Below are 17,837 nucleotides of genomic sequence, written 5' to 3' on the forward strand. Positions count from 1 at the left end.
TATTCATAAATAATTAAGAGAACTGAGTCAGTGAACTCCCTTTATAAGCCATTTTGTTCAGAATTTTTTCATCTGCAGTGATTGCGGGCTAAAAATAAACTGCAGTGAATCACCATTACCATCAAACAAACAATCAGACAAATGAATGTACAGATGGCTTAACCCTGACTTTAGATGAATTTGTCTTCACTGCATTGTGCACACTCTGATAAGCTGGCTGTTGTATGAAGTAAACACAAAGTACAGTGGATCTTTTACAGCTACAGACTTCCTTATATTCATCACCAAAGTTTTGTGATTTCAACCAGGTGAGACTGTCCGTAAAGTATATGCTCATTTTTCTAACTGTAACTATGTGAACTAATCATTTAAACATGCTTGTTACAAGCCTGCAAACATAAAAAGAGCCATAGAGATATCCTACAATTTTAAGCAGACCGCTGGTGATTCTGTACCATTCAGGTTGTTAAAAGCGTTCCCACTTTCACTGGTTCAGTTTTTGAGTATTATGACCCTGACTAAATACCTTTAAAAGTTGTTTACTTTCAAAATTCGAGTTTCCAGAATGAAATGTCAAAACTTTAAGGTAAAAGAGTCAATGTCTGCAACTGTCTGTCATTTTTCTAATTAGCACACCTTTATCCAGAGAGAAGCTGGTAATCAGTGTCATCTCCTGGTGAGGTGTTTGTTTTTCAGCACTGCCTGTAGACTCTCTGCTCTCAATGGCACATGGTGTGAGAGCGTCGATGATCCGGCTGCATGCTGTACTGTATCTAAGTTTGATTTCAGCACCATGGACAGAGACCGTCATTCTGATCGGGGGACTGAAGGTGAAAACGTCTCGGTCCTGTGTCTATCCTGTTGAAATCTACATTACACCTTACCCTCAGTTTAGACATAGCCCAAGTATCATTTAAAGTAAATTAGCATCCCTTTTGTATAGGAACGAAAATGTAAGAACTCAAATTTTCCAGGCTATTTGATTTACTCCGTGTGCTCAGCAGCCAACCGGGAAAACCCCTCAGAGATGGGCAGACCGCATCTTTCACTGGGACAAGCCGTGAAGCATCCCTTTCGTTTTGCCATCTGGAAAAATGAAACTGTGCTCTCCACCGTGTAACTACGATCCCAGACCGTCTGTCAGTTTTTACCTAGATAAAAACGACTGTGAGTGGGATACGGCTATAACATAATGCACTCTTAACAGAATCTATACTCCCGGCTATGATTCTTAATCGCCGTTTTATTTTTCTTATTTTAAGCGACACAAAACACCTCATTATTTCTGTCTTTTATCATACTGTGTCACCGAGTGATGCCTTCCGTGCCCAGATGTTAAAATAGCGATGATTCCAGCGGGTCCCTGGGGTGCCATCCGCGTACCGCAGCTGTGGTTCCCCCTTCTGTCAGCTGGCTGTGGTGGGACGCACCGAGTCTGGTTTGGTTCGCGGAGTAGACCAATGCGTCAGTATGGATATGAGTTTGTAATGCAGTTAGTTAGGCACAGGCAGAACCCCGCTGTGGCTTTCTCACTCTCACTTAAGTCTGCCTTACCAATAAAAAGCAGTCAAAGCACAACAGCAAAGCAATCTTCATTTTCCATTTTCACTTGAAATACTTGTTTTTGCTTTCTTTCTTTCTTTCTTTCTTTCTTTCTTTCTTGCGCACACGCATGGATGATCTTGGAGAGTGGTGACCGATAAAAATAGGAGACTTGTTAGGCTAAATGGGGCCGCGACAACGACATAGTGCGCGCAAACACGCACGCATACTCTCTCTCTCTCTCTCTCTCTCTCTCTCACACACACACACACACACACACAAACACACACACGCACACACAGATCCTTTTTTTCTTTTCCTTACACGAACCCCGATAAAGCTTCATCAATAGGCTACAGCTAACGGATTCAGTGTATCAGCAAAGTAAAAACGGCAGACAGAGGAGGGAAAAGGGGGAGAGAGAAAGAGAGGGAGAGAGAGAGAGAGAGAGAGAGAGAGAGAGAGGGGGGGGGAGGGAGAGAGAGAGAGAGAGGGGGGGGGGGGGAGAGGGAGACAGAGAGGGAGAGAGAGAGAGAGGGAGAGAGAGACGGGGCGCGCATGTCCAGTCTTTCCATGCAGGCTGCTCTCACAGCTCGCCAATCATTCCAGCGAGTTTCCCCACTCTTTTTCTCTCCCCCGTCTGGACATGTGCACCGGACCCACAGCTCTCTCCTGAGCGGACACACTGTAGGGGAAGGAAACGAGCAAGCCCACCATGGAATAGGAATACCGTTGGACAAAACGGGGGAAAAACTCTCTCTCATCTTTCTTCTCCCCCCCCTCCCCTCCCAACCCCCGACGCTTTTTTGACGCTTTTTCTCTATATCGCATCCCCCCCCACCCCCTCTCTCTCTCGATGTCTCTCAACAGTTTCTGAAGGGATTGAAGGAAAGAAAAATGAGGATTATTATTTTGTCTTGGCACTTTCTCGGGGTGTATTCCGCCCTTTGGGGGCTTGCGACGGGGGCTTTCCCTAGCTCAGTGCAGATAGGTGAGTTGGAGGATTACTGAATTTACGCACGGGCACTCAGATCTGACACTCTACACTGGATATTAGTGGATTTTAGCGGGCAGCAGTCAACAAGGAAAGGAGGGTGCACCGGACGCTCCAAAACACACACAAAAAATGTAAAACTCGAGAATTTACGCTGAAATGATGGAACAAGAAGGCATATAAGTATAGAAACACATTTAATTATGATGCATCTTTTCCTTTTTCCTTCCTCCTATCTTTTTGGGGGGTTTTGGGGAGATTGCTGTGTCTTCCCTGCTGTGACTAATATGGTTCATAAATGCACAGTTTCACTCCATATCCTATATGTTTTGTGCATTTTAAAGGCTGTTCTTGGCTCATGAATGTTTCAGCAAGCTTTGTTCCCTTCTTGTCTTTTTCACTGTTTAGACACTGCAGTATTCTCTCGCTCTCTCTCCCTCTCTCCCCTCTCTCTCTCTCTCTCTCTCTCTCTCTCTCTCTCTCTCTCTCTCTCTCTCTCTCTCTCTCTCTCTCTCTCTCTCTCTCTGCCCTTTTCCAGTTACCCTCCTGTAAGTGCAGAGGAAGCCTGTCTTTCAACCTGCCTCAGAAATAAAGTTAACTAAATCCATATCATCATTGGTTTGCCCACTGCAAACGGACCACATATGCATGAAACCTCTCTCCTCTCTCTTACACAGACACACACACACACACACACACACACACACACACACACACACACACACACACACACACACACACACACACACACACACACACACACACACAAACTTGCACACAGAGATTGGTACAGGCATGTGTGTGTGATAATACATACACTGCATCACTCCTTGTGGGGGGCAGCTGGGAGGTCCTGTAATGAGATTCGGCTCCTTGACTCTGTCTTCCTACAGCTGCCAATAAACTTAATATGCTAAACAATTTCTGCTTGGCATACACACATATGTACACACACACACACACACACACACACACACACACACACACACACACACACACACACAGACACACACACACACAAACACACACACATAAAATCACTCATATTTGCACAGGTTTTCAAGTATGCCTGTGCGCATGTACACTGTGCACAGGCGGTCATAAAAATGCACACGTTTATATGCTGTGCTGCCAGTATGCATTTATATACGTAAATGTAGAGCATGCAGGTACTTTTTACACAAGAAAGCATGTGCACACACAGTGAGCATGTATGCAAGCACGTACTGTGTGATTGTACAGAAGCACACACATATACCTATTTCCTTCCCTCCAACTGATTGTCCTCCTTAAACACTCATATATTTGTATTCACTCAGCTCTACAGTACTTCACTTGGGGAGTCATTTGCATATCTCTGCATTGCACACAAGTAAAATGTCAGTGAAAGATATTTCTTTATTGCAAATATGTGTCCGTAAGAGAGACATGAGAATATTTATGCTTTTTTTCTTAGAGAGACTAGTGCAGTCAGACGCATGTTGGGACATGGAATCCTTGTGTCATGGAAATGTGTGTGTATGAATGTGTGTGTGCTCTAAGAGGGAATTATACCCTAAAGCAGAAACCACATTCTTTTTTTTCCCTTTAAATAATTTACTCTAGATTTGTCATAATACCCAGGAGGGTTTAATGTAGATTAAACCTAATGAATTACTCTGTTAATGCAAAGATGTGTTGTCTCCATGAATGCATGTGTGTGTTCAGTGTCTAGATTTGGTAACTGATCTACTAAGGGGCATAATGAAGGGCACAGAGAAGGAAAGTGGGGAAGATACTACAAACTTTTAGCATGGATGAGACAGACACACACAAACACACACACACACACACACACACACACACACACACACACACACACACACACACACACACACACACACACACACACACACACATATAAGTAACATGTTATGAAGGGGCCTGTCATCTTTCCTCCCTCCCTCTGCTTTCTCTCGCTCCTGATTTGATGTCAAAGCTTCACAGTCTGCCAGTGTAATCCAATTCAGTTGAGTTGAGTCTGATTCAGTTAAACTTAAGTCACATCGGTTTAGTTCATCCTACCGTGTGAAGCCATGTAGAACTAATCTATAGGATAAGCATATACAACAAGTTTATATTATTGATATCCACAGCAATACAACAAAACAGCAAGTTCTATTCTGGTAATAAGTAATAATATTACAGTTTATCCCTCTTTTACAAAGTTTACATTTGTCTCGTCTTTATTTGATTTCAGCTCTCAATTTTCGCAGAAAAGCACCTCAAGCTTTTTTACATTTTCTGTTAATGTTTCGTCAATACATTAATTGTGGCTCTGTTATGGTTATTCTACCTTCTCTGACTGGCCTGACCTACAGTGCTTCACTTTTCTTCACTCTGCAGGTCATGGTTAATAGGTGTGGATTATATTACATGTTGACTTTGCCAATTCAGTTTTCTTCCTCTATCCCACATATTGTCACGTTCTTCCTCTCCGTCTCTATTTTTGGGCGTAATTCTGATAGATTCACTGTTTCCTATAATCTCTTCTCTCCCCTCTAATTCTCATTTTGTCAGATGGGCCATACTGAGGGATACTCTCATTTTTAAAGGCAAACTGACACTTAGCACTCACCTCCCTCTCCCTTTCTTTTTGCGTGACCAATGCTCCTCCTTTTATTTAGCTGACACTCTCTGATCTGGCCTTCCTCCACTGTTTTCCTTTATGCCCTGTCCAACTCATTATCTATTTGACTTCCTTCCTATCAGCTTAGTTGTCCCTCCTTTCTTTTCCTCTCCACTCTCTCTCTGTATTTCTCCGATTTCACCAATGAAACAGAGTGTGGGTATCCATACGTGTGTTTGTATTAATGTCTATGTGTGTGTGTGTGTCTGAGAGTGGATGTGCTGAAAGACAAATTATTTTGTAACAAAGCTAATGAGGTTTTCTTCCCCCCCACCCCCTCTCTGTTTTCTCTACCCCCCCCCCCCCCATCTATCTATCTTTCCCCACATTACACTCCTTCTTCCTGTCGCTCACCCTCTCTCACCACACTCCCATTTGACCCCTCTCCACCCTACAATGACTCACTTCCTTTCCATGCCATGGTGTTCTTCTACTCTTTACTCTGTCTCTTTTTTCTCTTTAGGTGGGTTGTTCATTAGAAATACTGATCAGGAGTATACAGCGTTTCGACTAGCTATCTTCCTTCACAACACCAGCCCTAATGCTACGGAAGCTCCCTTTAACCTGGTCCCACATGTCGACAATATAGAGACTGCCAACAGCTTTGCCGTCACCAATGCATGTAAGTATTTAAATGAGACTGTAACAAATACTCTTTTCTACATCTTTATCTGACTTCCTTCTCTATTGCTCTTTACGTTTATTTTTCAGTATCCCTCCCGCCCATACTGTTTGTTAAAGCTTGGGTTAATTGGGAACTTGAGTTGTTTAAAGGTTGAGACTGCAATTTAATGGTCCTTGTCATGCACAATACAGCAGCTCATTGGTCTGTTGTAGGCATAGTTTGAAAACTTGTTTTTCTGCGAAAGTTGCTGAACAAATGCCATTTTCATTTTAGACACTTTGAAGTACATTTTAACAATCCTGAATAAAAAGGTTGTTACTGCAAGTCCTTTTGAGGCAATACTAGTGACCTTAAATCATACTTTTGGTCGTCTATATGTTATTAACATCTATTTCTATTTACAGTAGCACTATCCATCCCTTCTGCAAAAAGGTCATATTACCCATCACAGTTCCAGCTTATTACAACTATAAACTCTCGTAACAGAAGAATAAAACAGTAGTCAAATGGGCCCTTTGTGTTCAGAACAGAGGGGAACAGTTGTCGCTTTTGTCCTCTATGATCTTTTAAAGGATGACAGTTAAGCTTTCACCATCCCTTTCTGTCAAGATCTAATCCTTCAAACTCCCTCTCAACCTAAAATCATGAGAGAGAGAGAGTTTGTGACATTTGTTAATGTCAGTGTTAACAAGGATATTGGCAGCCTGCAGTCGCCAACAGTTTACAAGTGCTACAGGTATCTGTACTATATGTGTGTCTTGAATATTAAAAATTATTATCAAAACATTTCCATTCTTAATATATGCAATTCTTGTTAAATATAAAAACTATGAAAATTGTTGACATAATAGGGATGTTTCTGGCACTTTAATGTGATGGTAACCATATCGCCAATGCTAGCAATTAAACGCTTTTGTTTGGTTATGTCTTTGGCATATGATAAACATTTGTCTGTGTTTGGTAACGATAAAAGAATAAGAAGAAAGAATAAGAAGAATTGACGCTCATTGAAGTCTGTCATTTGATGGTCACCAGTTTGGCTGTCATCCCACACTTTTGCTTTGCCATTTTCCTGTTCTTCTCTTGCACCGTAACATATATTTATGCACAATAATTGTGACTTTTTTTCCTGTACAAACATGTGGTTCGCTGGTAATAAGTTTTACTTGAGTCGTTTAATCTGAGTGGCCTCTTGCAGTGCCACTCACCCAACAATTGCAATTTAATGAAAATCATCTGCTCTTATTTCATTATCACAATTGTTATTGTTTTCCACTGTGTGGTGTCCTTACTTGGTGGATTTGCTTACTCTAGCTTATTGCCTGTAGCACTGGAGCTTTGCTGTGTCTCTTTGCATATATTTGCACGTCTAAAGATTTGGTTGTTTGTTTGTTTTGGTTTTTTACACCTGCTGAGTGACACTGGTTTATGTCACACTGATCTAAATGCCTTTAATGTTATTAGGTGTGTCTCTGTGTGTGCTTGAGAGTGTTTGCCCTTTTGTGATGAGAATAAATCTCTTAAGGATAACCTTTGCTTGCTTATATGCCTCCTGGTAAGATCATGTGAGTGCATAAGATGGCACAAAGGTTCTATTGTTACTTAGTGATTGAGTTTTGAAAATGTTTAGTTATCTTCACTTGAACACAATACACAATTAAAAGTCAGGTTGGTAGGGCTGATCAATGTGTTGTGTTGGTTATGTTGATTAAAGGGAAAAAGCATGGTAATATGAAAATTGGTTTCCCTTGCTGTAAAATGAGAAGGAGTTCAAAGCTTTTTGAACTGTCTTATAAGCTTTATTCCCCTTAAGGGTATCCCATCCCCTCATTTACACAGTCCTGTGGTATATCCATCTTATTTTAGGGACATTTTTAAGTGATTGTACTATAATCTTTCACCTCCTTATCTCATTAAACTTTAACAAATCAACCACTAGGGCTGTTAACTAGGCAGGGCATGAAAAATCAATAAGGTATAATACAGCAATACATTGCTTCTCCTTGTGATGTTACATCATTATGTTTAACAAGATTCTTGTAAATGAAAGCTGTCACAAGCTGCTTCATTGTCAAACCATGCTACTGCAAATGGCAAATAAATGGTTCTCAAAGGAGTGCTTCAAAATCTGAAAGATCTTGAATATCATTTAGCAATTGATCTGTGTTGTGTTACACATGAGTTGACATTTTATTCCCTGCAAGGTATCATTGTAGGATTTAACTGCAGCCAAATGTAAGTCACATTGAATCATAACTCAAAAATGCAATTTGCCAGCCTTCTGCCCCTTGTATTCTAGCCCTGCATGAATGAAAAGCCTTAGTTAATACAACCTACAATGATTGGAAAATTAACAGTCCATCTACTACCTCCCACCCACAACATCATCACATGCTGCATCTGTTTCTTTTCACTGTTTAGCTGTGTGAGTGGGAAGGTATATTGAATACTCTATATATATATATAGAGAGAGAACTTTATTTTAATTCCTTGTAGATATACTGAAATTTCTATAGATGGCTAAGTCTGGTTAAATTTTGTGCAAATGTCTATAAAATGATGCACAAGACATCTAACTGTAGTACTGTCAGATAATGTGGAAACATGGTTTTTCCAATAAACTGTATTTAATAGGATACAGACAATCTTTTTTTAAGTCACAGTCCTCTCTAATACAACAAATGTGTATTCATCCCTCCTACAAATTTATTATTTTTTCCAACTTGAGTAAAGATTGCTGAAAGCTACAGTGTCCAGCTGTTTGAGGAAATGAACTAGCCATTTGGAAATTAAACTACTATGTTAATGACCCAATTTAGATTTATGCCTTCAGTTGAAAAATTGGCTAAGGGCTCAGAGCCACAAACAGGCAAGGGAAGTCAGACTTTTTTTTTTGTGGGACTTGTTGACAGAAAGAAAAATATACAGTAGAATAACCCCAGCCTTATCCATTAAGGGAATATATATATTTATTCTCATTTCTGTGTGTTACTTTAAGTTTTCCCTCTTTGTTTCAACTCGGCTACCAACTCTCTTGCTGTTTGTCTTCGTTTCATACTTGTTGGTCTCTTCCAATGTCACTTTCCAGAGCATGTCTACCTATCATACTTTTCTTTCATAGGTTTACAGGTAGACACACACACACACGCACGCACACACACACACACACACACATTCACACACACACACACACACACACACACACACACACACACACACACACACACACACACACACACACACACACACACACACACACACACACACACAAGACCGGAACATGCTTTTTGGGAACCACCCTTTCTGAAGGCTGTTCAAGACTGAAAAAAATCAGGCAGTATCCTGAAATGGACAGACACAGAGATATTACTTCAAACAAAGTCCCTTACTGGACTAGGAACAACTTCCTGGGAACTTCATCACTTATTTCATGGGGACATAAACCTACTTTGGAGAACCACTGAACACCTTTGACTGTCAAGGTGATGTGCTGTGGAACAATGATGCAGCATGATATTCAGCTGCATTAACAGTGTGTGTCAACATTTAGGTTCTTTTAAATAATTGTATAAGACAATTACAGTATATTCAATTTCGAAGCACACAAACACACACTCTCATGCAGGCATTGGGCCATAAGAGGAGGAGTGCTTGGAAATTGAAGCTTGTGTCTCTCCGCAGGCTACACATAACAAGTGAATCTCTCTCTCTCTCTCTCTCTCTCTCTCTCTCTCTCTCTGTCTGTCTCTCTCTCTTTATCTCTCTCTCTCTCTCTCTCTCTCTCTCTCTCTCTCTCTCCCTCTTTCTGTCAATATTTCTAGCCCTCTTGCTTTCTCACTTGTTCCGTCTCTCTCAGTCTCCACTCTGCTACTCTCGTCTTTGTCTTCCTATCTCCTCATTTCTTTCCCTCTTCCTCCACTCCTCTATTCTTTGTCATGTTTTGCTGTCTCTTCCCTCTCCACAGGCATGGTGAATGGATCTCTAAATTAATCCCTGACTCTTGCTCCGGGTGGTGAGCAACTCTACGAATTAGAATGGGGAATTCTGCCTCTGACCTTGGCTAGTTCCTCTCTATTCTAGTATTCAGGAAGCGTGAACGGATCATAAAAGTCCCTGGTCCCCATAGTTCTCCATATTCACAGAGGAATACAACACACTTACTTGTCCCAGGGTCACACATTAATATGTCTTTTTCTGCTGTCAATCTTTCTTTGTAGTTTTCTGCGTGCACATGCATACTTGTATGTCTGTCTCTTTTTCAATATATATATATATATGCTTAGATCTGTGCAGGTGTATACTTAGATATCCCCATGTGTTTGATTCTGTGTGTATGTCTGTGTGAAGATTTGATGTATCTCAGCCAGAGAAGCATACTATTCTCCTGGGCTCACCGATGCGTCTCTATTCAATGTCTTATAGAATATAATGCACATGGATTAGCATGACCAAAAGCTGCAGTGAATGTGAATGTGTGTCTGAATTCATCCATACTGAAGGCAAACCTGTGTGTCACTGAGGTCTATGGGAATATATGAATGTGACAGAGTGTGTGTGGGGGGCTGTGAAAAAAAAAAGCCACTGAGGCAGAGTGTGATGAAGATAGACAGAAAGTGATAAGGTGAATTAGGGACGGAGGAGAAAGAAATGGAGAGGAAAGGATTTGTAACAAAGAGGTGGTTATGCCTGGTTTGTGGTGCCAGAGCTGAAAGAAACAATGATGTGCTGCCATGGCCATAAATATGATTCTTTATATGTGGGATAAAGCTTCTATTTTATTCAGTTTCATGTCCAAAACTACGAGAAATAAGTAATGATTGTATTCTTTTATAAACCTACTGTACAGTAGTAATGACAATTATGATCATGTGAAGTGGTTTCGGTGTTTGGTTATTGCAGTGAGGCATAACCTCATTTGTTATCTAGAGTTATTATAGATTGTGCTTAAAGTGAATCATTCACACATCAATACCGTTGATGTATTATTGACTGCCACAGATTGCATTTACATGCAGGCTGCACCTGATTATCTTTGCAGCCTGACTGAATCAAACGGTTGGAGTCAGAATCTCCTTTAAGGTGTCAGTGTTGTTTTGTCCCTCTGTTCTTCAGAGTAAAGGACAAAATTAATTAATTCATATATGTGAAAGCGATAAGGCATCTGAATTAGGAATGGTAAATAGACTTACACTCGTGACAAGAGTTGCTATCTTATCTATCTTGATATCTTCAATTACTGTATTTGCAATAATATTACATTGGAATGAAATATTTTCATTTCACCTCAGTGTAACCTCGGCTTGTATGTTGACTGTTGGCACCCACCACTCTTAGAATAAATCTGCCAACTTCACACACTTCAGGACCTGGGTCTTATCAAAACATCGTTGATAAAGTATAATTGGGTGGCAGTCAGTGTGTGAGTCAGTCAGGGTGGTTTAGATTAAATCTGTACATTCTGCTGTGTACAATCTAAGAAAGACAGTATGTGGTATAAACAGCTAACATCACTGGCAACACTCTGCAGAGAAGTTAGGATGTGGTAGGTGTTCTTTTCAATTGCCAGTATTTTCTTTTCAAGGTAGGTACAAAAACAAGGTTAGTTTCATAATTAATGGCAGGGGCACAGGACTTTAAGCTGCTACCACTCTATTTTAGGATATTACTAGTTAAGGGTAAAGGGTTTTTGGCATAAAGCTTGATTAACAGTGACAGAGTAGCTATGGAAATACACAAAGTCACAAAAAAATGTAAGGACATGTCAGGGATACGGTACCTACCAAGAGATACCAGGTAGGGAGTTTCTGATGCCAGTAAATACAGTTTATAGCAAAGACATAATTTAGAAAGTTGATGAAAGACTTTTGTTATCTCCTTTTCAGTAACGCGTAACAAAACCACCTCCACTGCAAACCTGCCACTGCTCACCACAATCGCTGTTCAATATCTATGAATGACATGGCAATTGTAAGAGAAGTCTCCTTTTAAGTAATGAGACAAAACAAAATAATGTAAAATGTACCTCAAGGTAACAGTTTTAAATTGATAGCCTTGACACAAAGTCAATAAGTTTGGGGAATTAAAGCTGATATGGCCTAATCATGAACAATACATACATTTAATGTTACCATAAATGATCTTGCCTCAAAGTTATAGTCTCATTTAGCAAAACATGGTTTTAGCAGAATATCAGAGCAACTTACATTATGTTATTGAAGCTGTCAGTTTCTGACCTTTTTTTCTCCCAACCTTGCCACCCACCTATCACTCTCTGTGCTCTGTGCTGTGCTGTCTGACTGACTGACAAGTGCACAGAGGTCGCTTCTTCTTTTTCTGCTTTAGGGTGGGTGGCACTAAGGTGCATTATGGCCACCTAGACTGAGGTCACTGATCTACTGAGTAGCCTATTCAGGAAACAGAAAAAAAGGAAACCCGGTGAAAGTTCTGATGTTCACAAGTTCTTACATCACCATATATACCGTAACACACACACACACACACACACACACCCACACACACATACACATACACCAGGGTTTCACATTCACTCCACATGTCGAGGCTTGGAGGTTTGATTAAATAGATTTCTGGAACACACTGCTACAACACTGCCTTTCTGTGTGCCGTTCCCTTGCTTACTCCTTTCATTAAATGGCTCAGTCATCTTGTAGATGATTTGAGACGCTCAATAATGGCACTGTCCCATCATCTTTATTGCTGACGTTTTGCATGGTTATATGTCTTCTTAATGGCCACACTGGGGGAAATAGAATGAAATGCTATCTGAAACCCTGGCAGGGCAAGGAGATTTACTTTGCAGCAAGCCTTCGTTTATTCATGTTACTGGCATACTGAAAGTGCTGGATGACTCTGGCAGTACCCTATAGGCTTTTCTGGCATTAAGACACATTATCTGGTTCATTGGTACAGTTTTAGCATGGCAATAATGGATTTAATTTACACTTATCTCATTTACAAGTACCTTTAGTTGAGCATTGTTTTGTTGGTGACCAGTTGGTCATAACTCTGTGATAATGTGATAATGAAACATAAAGTAAGTAAGTAGTAAAGAGCGACAATACACACAGCGATGAATTGCAGCTCATTTATTTTTCAGTACATACTGTACCTTCCATAATGTAATCAGTCCCAATCCTGCAAACTTTACAGAAGGCAGCTCTACTGATCAAGAGAATCAAAACGGCCTCTTAAATTCGATGGCATTTAGTGACTTCCAGAATCCCTGCTAAATTCGGATTACTCTGATATTACGTACTGATCATAACCATATCAGTGAACCTCACTTGGTGAATATTCATTTATTTTTAAAGCTATTCATTGATACTTTTTGTGTATTTCAGCAGCACTGGGGTCATGGATCTTACAAACCCCTTAATCTTCTGATCCAGTGCGTGTGCTGTGTGTTTGGAATGCTGTGAGTGCTCCCTGGAGAATTGCCATGTTGCATCATTTTATTCTAGCATCATGACCAAACAGAAAGTAATAGTATTACACGTGTCATGTCACAATGAATCCACACAGTTGCTCCAGGTAATCTGTTATAAATTAATGGCACAACAAAACAGACTGTTTTGATTTTCATTAAAAAGTCTACTGCCATGGAGGAAAACTTACACCTCAGTTTTTAAGTGCAATATATGTTTCATACACAGTGCTGAAGGCTATGGTGCGCAAGCAAGATTAAACTCAAAAGTTATGACAAAAGTAGTTTTAGCACCTTTTTGTACTTTGTTGCCAACTGTGTAATATCCACAGGGTCCCTTTACACAATTTCTTAGACCAGAGAGCGGAACTTCTCGTTTTTACTTGATGTTTCCTACGGAACAGTATTGAGTTATATTCCTTAATATAATAAGAGCAAGTGCAGTTTAATATGACAAATGCGTCCCTACCTTGTCAGAAATAAAACAGAAGAGCAGCTGCTGCCTGTTTACAGAGCAGCCAAACAAACTCATGTTGTTTTAATTATAAGAGGACAGTCAAAAATAAATTCAACTGCAATCTTATTTCATGCTGCACAGTGTGAGTAGTTTCCCACATAACAGCAGGACACAGTCAATTTGATTACCTTGCTGAGGAGTTGCAGCCTGTCACCTGCAGCTCTTCATCTAACAGCTCACTATGGCTGCTCCTTCTTGTTCTGTTACTCCCTTGCAAAAAGACAAAAAAATTGATCCACTGAAATAACAGTACTGAAAATAATCAACCTGTTTCGCTGGCGAATGTCTCGTTTGCATTAGCAGTAACTAAATACAGTTGTAATACGGTATGAAGAGAGGGGACAGCAAACATAAGGGGCGGTTACGTGGACAATAGTTTTCAAACCTGATTTGAAGTGATTCTGATTAGAGATTCCCACTTAACTGTTTTACATGGACGCTAAATAAAGTGATCTGATGAGATGTGCATTTACATGCCCCAAAGCATTCAATCAGATTATACCTTTTTTTGACTTGCACAAAGCAGCTCCACCTATTTTAAAATAATCTAATCTGCTGGAAAGATTTTGTGTTTATTTCAAAAATATGAAAGTTCAATTCATTCAATAACTGGTTCTGCCTTTTAATAGCTTACGATTTTCAAGGTTGACCCCCATCTTGTTCTGGGAACATTATTGGTTCAGGATTCGTTTCCCCTGTTCTTTCTTTTGAAGCAGCAATCTCACGTTTACAGACGAGCAAGCCTGAAGCTGGTTGAGTAAAAATCCTTCCACAACATGCTGCAATGTTTTGTCTAGTTCAGCCAAGTGATATGTGAGTAACACACTCGGAAAAAAAACATTTGAATTAAATTGCTGTGGTCAGATGGGGAATGTCAGTCAGTTTTTTTCTTTCTCCTTGTGGATATGAATTCAGCACCGTATTATCTGGCTTGTTTGTGTAAGCTTCGGTAGTAATGGACAGTGAATCATATTGTTAGACCATGCAGTATGTCTCAATGAATCGCCACGTCCCCTCCAGGTAAACTGACTGCAATAGGATAAAAGGCAGACTGTGTCTCTTTAACCCACACCCTGACCCACACCTACACACTTGTATATACACACACACACACACACACACACACACACACACGTAAGAGCTGCGCCTGCTTCTTTCTGTCTAATGTGTTTCATTACGACCTCTATTTTCCCACTGGGCATGATAGCTGATTCAGAAAAAAAATGCCTGTTTTTCTCTGTTTGTTTTTCTCGCTCTGGCATTTGGAAGATGAAAAGCATGAGAAGAGATGACAGCGGATTTTAAGTGTTACCCATCGCCTTAGCAAAACGCAGGAGTGTTTATAATGAATGGAGCCATGTTCACAGTAATTGTCTGTGACGTCTTTTTGTTGTTTTTCACTCTTGGCTTAGCTGCTGTTGTTTTCATGTTCTGATCAAAGGGTTTCCGTTTGCAGTCTTTATTCTCTTCTCTTTCATTCCTCTCACTTTGCCTTTTTACGCTTATAAGCACACGCATGCACTTGTGCATAATCACAAGCAAACATGGTGCTTTGCTGTCTTATTTTTCTGCTTCTCCGCCTTTATTTCTCACCTTCAGTTCTTTGAGTCATGCTCACCATTTATCTTTTGTTTTCACCTCAATTACATTATTTCCTTCCTTTCTTCCTCTCTGTGTGGGTTTCTTGCACACCCACCTCTGTCTGTCATTGCTCTGTCTCATTACTCATTAGCTGTAATGTGGTTTTTAGTGTGGGACAAAAGCTGTGATGTGTGACTAGTTGTTTTTTTTTTAAACTCAAACAGACATATCAGCTGCTGAAGCACACACTGTACCTACACCTACATCATCATTTGTCACCTACAATATATATCTATCCTAAGGTTTGTTTTGATATCCAATTGCAATCAAATGGAACTTGGGTTCCCAGTAAATATTTAGGATTTCCGTTCACTATATATTGTAAACAACTCTGTGTTACTGCAGTAAAGTTGAAATGGATATTTCTTCTTTAATTCTCTCTCTCTTTTACAAACATACACACACACACACACACACACACACACACACACACACACACACACACACACACACACACACACACACACACAAACTTGTCACCAAAACCTCATGTGTGTTTGTTTCCATGGATTTATGATGTGGATGAAAGGAAGGGCATTAGTTAATATTGATGAGTGCTGCCACTCGGTCCTTCTCACCGAGGCTCACTTAGAGATGAGAGGCATGACCTTTCCTTACACACACACACACACACACACACACACACACACACACACACACACACACACACACACGCACACACACACACACAACACACACACACACTCACCAATGTATGCGCCAACACACACAAATGCTTACAAAAACAACACCAACAATACAAACACAAAAAGAAATCCCCAGCAAAGGTTCAGTTCGTTCATGATTATATTATTAAAGTTGAACTAATATCACTCTGCATGCATTTTGGTCTACATTCATTAAAACCTTTGTTTGTTCATCTAGAACATTGAGATTTTCCCAAACCTTAAAGTGTCTTGAACAAATTCATCCCTAATGGCCCATTGTTATTCAGCAAGAGTAATAGATTCATAGGTAACCAGCAGGTAATTCATCACACTTACAAATAGGAAGAGACAGAGTAGGAAGCAAAAAAGCTATTAAACTGATCAGAGTAGCAGCAGGAAGAGAGAGAAAGGCTCTCATGGAAATAAATAATAATTAATTATGCACTCTGTGGTGATTATTATGGGGGCAGGTACACATAAAAAGGCAGGCACTACTGTATGAAGACATGACAGACACACACACACACACACACACACACCTACACACACAAAAGTGCTCAAAGTGCTTTACAAAAATCATAAATCAATAACAACTGTATTAAAACAGAAATACAATAATTAAACCCTAAAAAGATAAAATAGAATAGAAAAATTATTTGGAGATACAATAGCCATAAAACAAGTATGAGAAATATATATATCATAAAACATGTTTTAAGCTATTTGTTAAATAATCAACTGATGTTGGATGTTGATTCTGCGGGAGAAGGTTGTTTTAAACTGTTGGTGCATAACAACAGAAAGCTGCTTCACTATACTAACCTTTAGGCTAGACAGAGAGGGCTGCTGTGTATGTTTGGACATGTTCTTGTATCTATGTGTTCACTGGCCTTGGAAGACAATTTCTTTCTGACAGCATTGGTATTTATCTCCTTAAGCTCGCTGGTTTACCTGTATGTGTTCTTGTGTGTGTGTGTTTGTGTGTGTGTGTGTGTGTGTATGTATGTCTATGTTTCAAAAGTCACATCACGGTTCGCACACACACATTCTGGCTCATCTTGCTGAGGTAGTGCATCAAGCACGCGCACGCACGCACGCACGCGCGCGCACACACACACACACACACACACACACACACACACACACACACACACACACACACACACACACACACACAATCGATCTAGCCCTTCAGACAGTCACCAGTCACAGTGATGGATGGACCCTCCCTTGCTTCTATTTTTACCCATGAGCACTCAGGGTGTCTGCCTTCTTATCTTCACAAGTAAAGAAACATGAAGAAAATCCCGGTATCATCGTGATAGAAATGAGTCTGTATGTGTGCTGGGAAGATATTGGCTGTGGTCTGCATTTTTATGACTAGTGTGTTTTTTACACCCTGGTAACAGCCCAGCTGACTGAGCCACATTTTCCTCATTCAGCCACCAGACCCTCCTACTCTTGTAAGGCAGCAGTGAGGCAGAGCTCTGCATGGAACCCTTGCTATCTCATAGATGGGAACCTGAGCTATTTTCCTTCACTAATAATACGGAAACATGTTAAAGCAATAAAGGTGAACTGTAATACTTTAGAAGTAAGTTGCCCACTCTTGTTGCACTTGGATATTTAGTCTTAATGCTCCAGAATGTCTCATTTCACTTAAGCATGTGACATTAACTGTTGATAGGATAAGTAATTTGTTTCTGATAATTCCTTACGTAATATTTTACTTTTAACT

The 17,837-nt window shown here is 40.1% G+C and overlaps 1 protein-coding gene across 2 annotated transcripts in view; it reads left to right on the forward strand.

Annotated features, from left to right (window-relative positions):
- Window positions 1–2,401: 2,401 nt before the first annotated feature.
- Window positions 2,402–17,837, forward strand: part of gria4a (glutamate receptor, ionotropic, AMPA 4a) — a gene marked incomplete at its 3' end in the record, with an annotated part of 102,785 nt that continues 87,349 nt past the window's right edge. Inside the window, exons 1-2 of one of the 2 annotated variants that reach the window (XM_083914404.1) lie at window positions 2,402–2,533; window positions 5,668–5,826. In XM_083914404.1, coding sequence (XP_083770530.1) covers window positions 2,440–2,533; window positions 5,668–5,826 — 253 coding nt within the window. In that variant the 5' untranslated portion in view covers window positions 2,402–2,439. The remainder of the gene's footprint in view (window positions 2,534–5,667; window positions 5,827–17,837) is intronic. The other variant, XM_083914403.1, reaches the window with a different exon arrangement.

This window comes from Echiichthys vipera, assembly GCF_963691815.1.
Source record: "Echiichthys vipera genome assembly, chromosome: 5".
In the NCBI taxonomy this organism is placed as follows: domain Eukaryota; kingdom Metazoa; phylum Chordata; class Actinopteri; order Perciformes; family Trachinidae; genus Echiichthys; species Echiichthys vipera.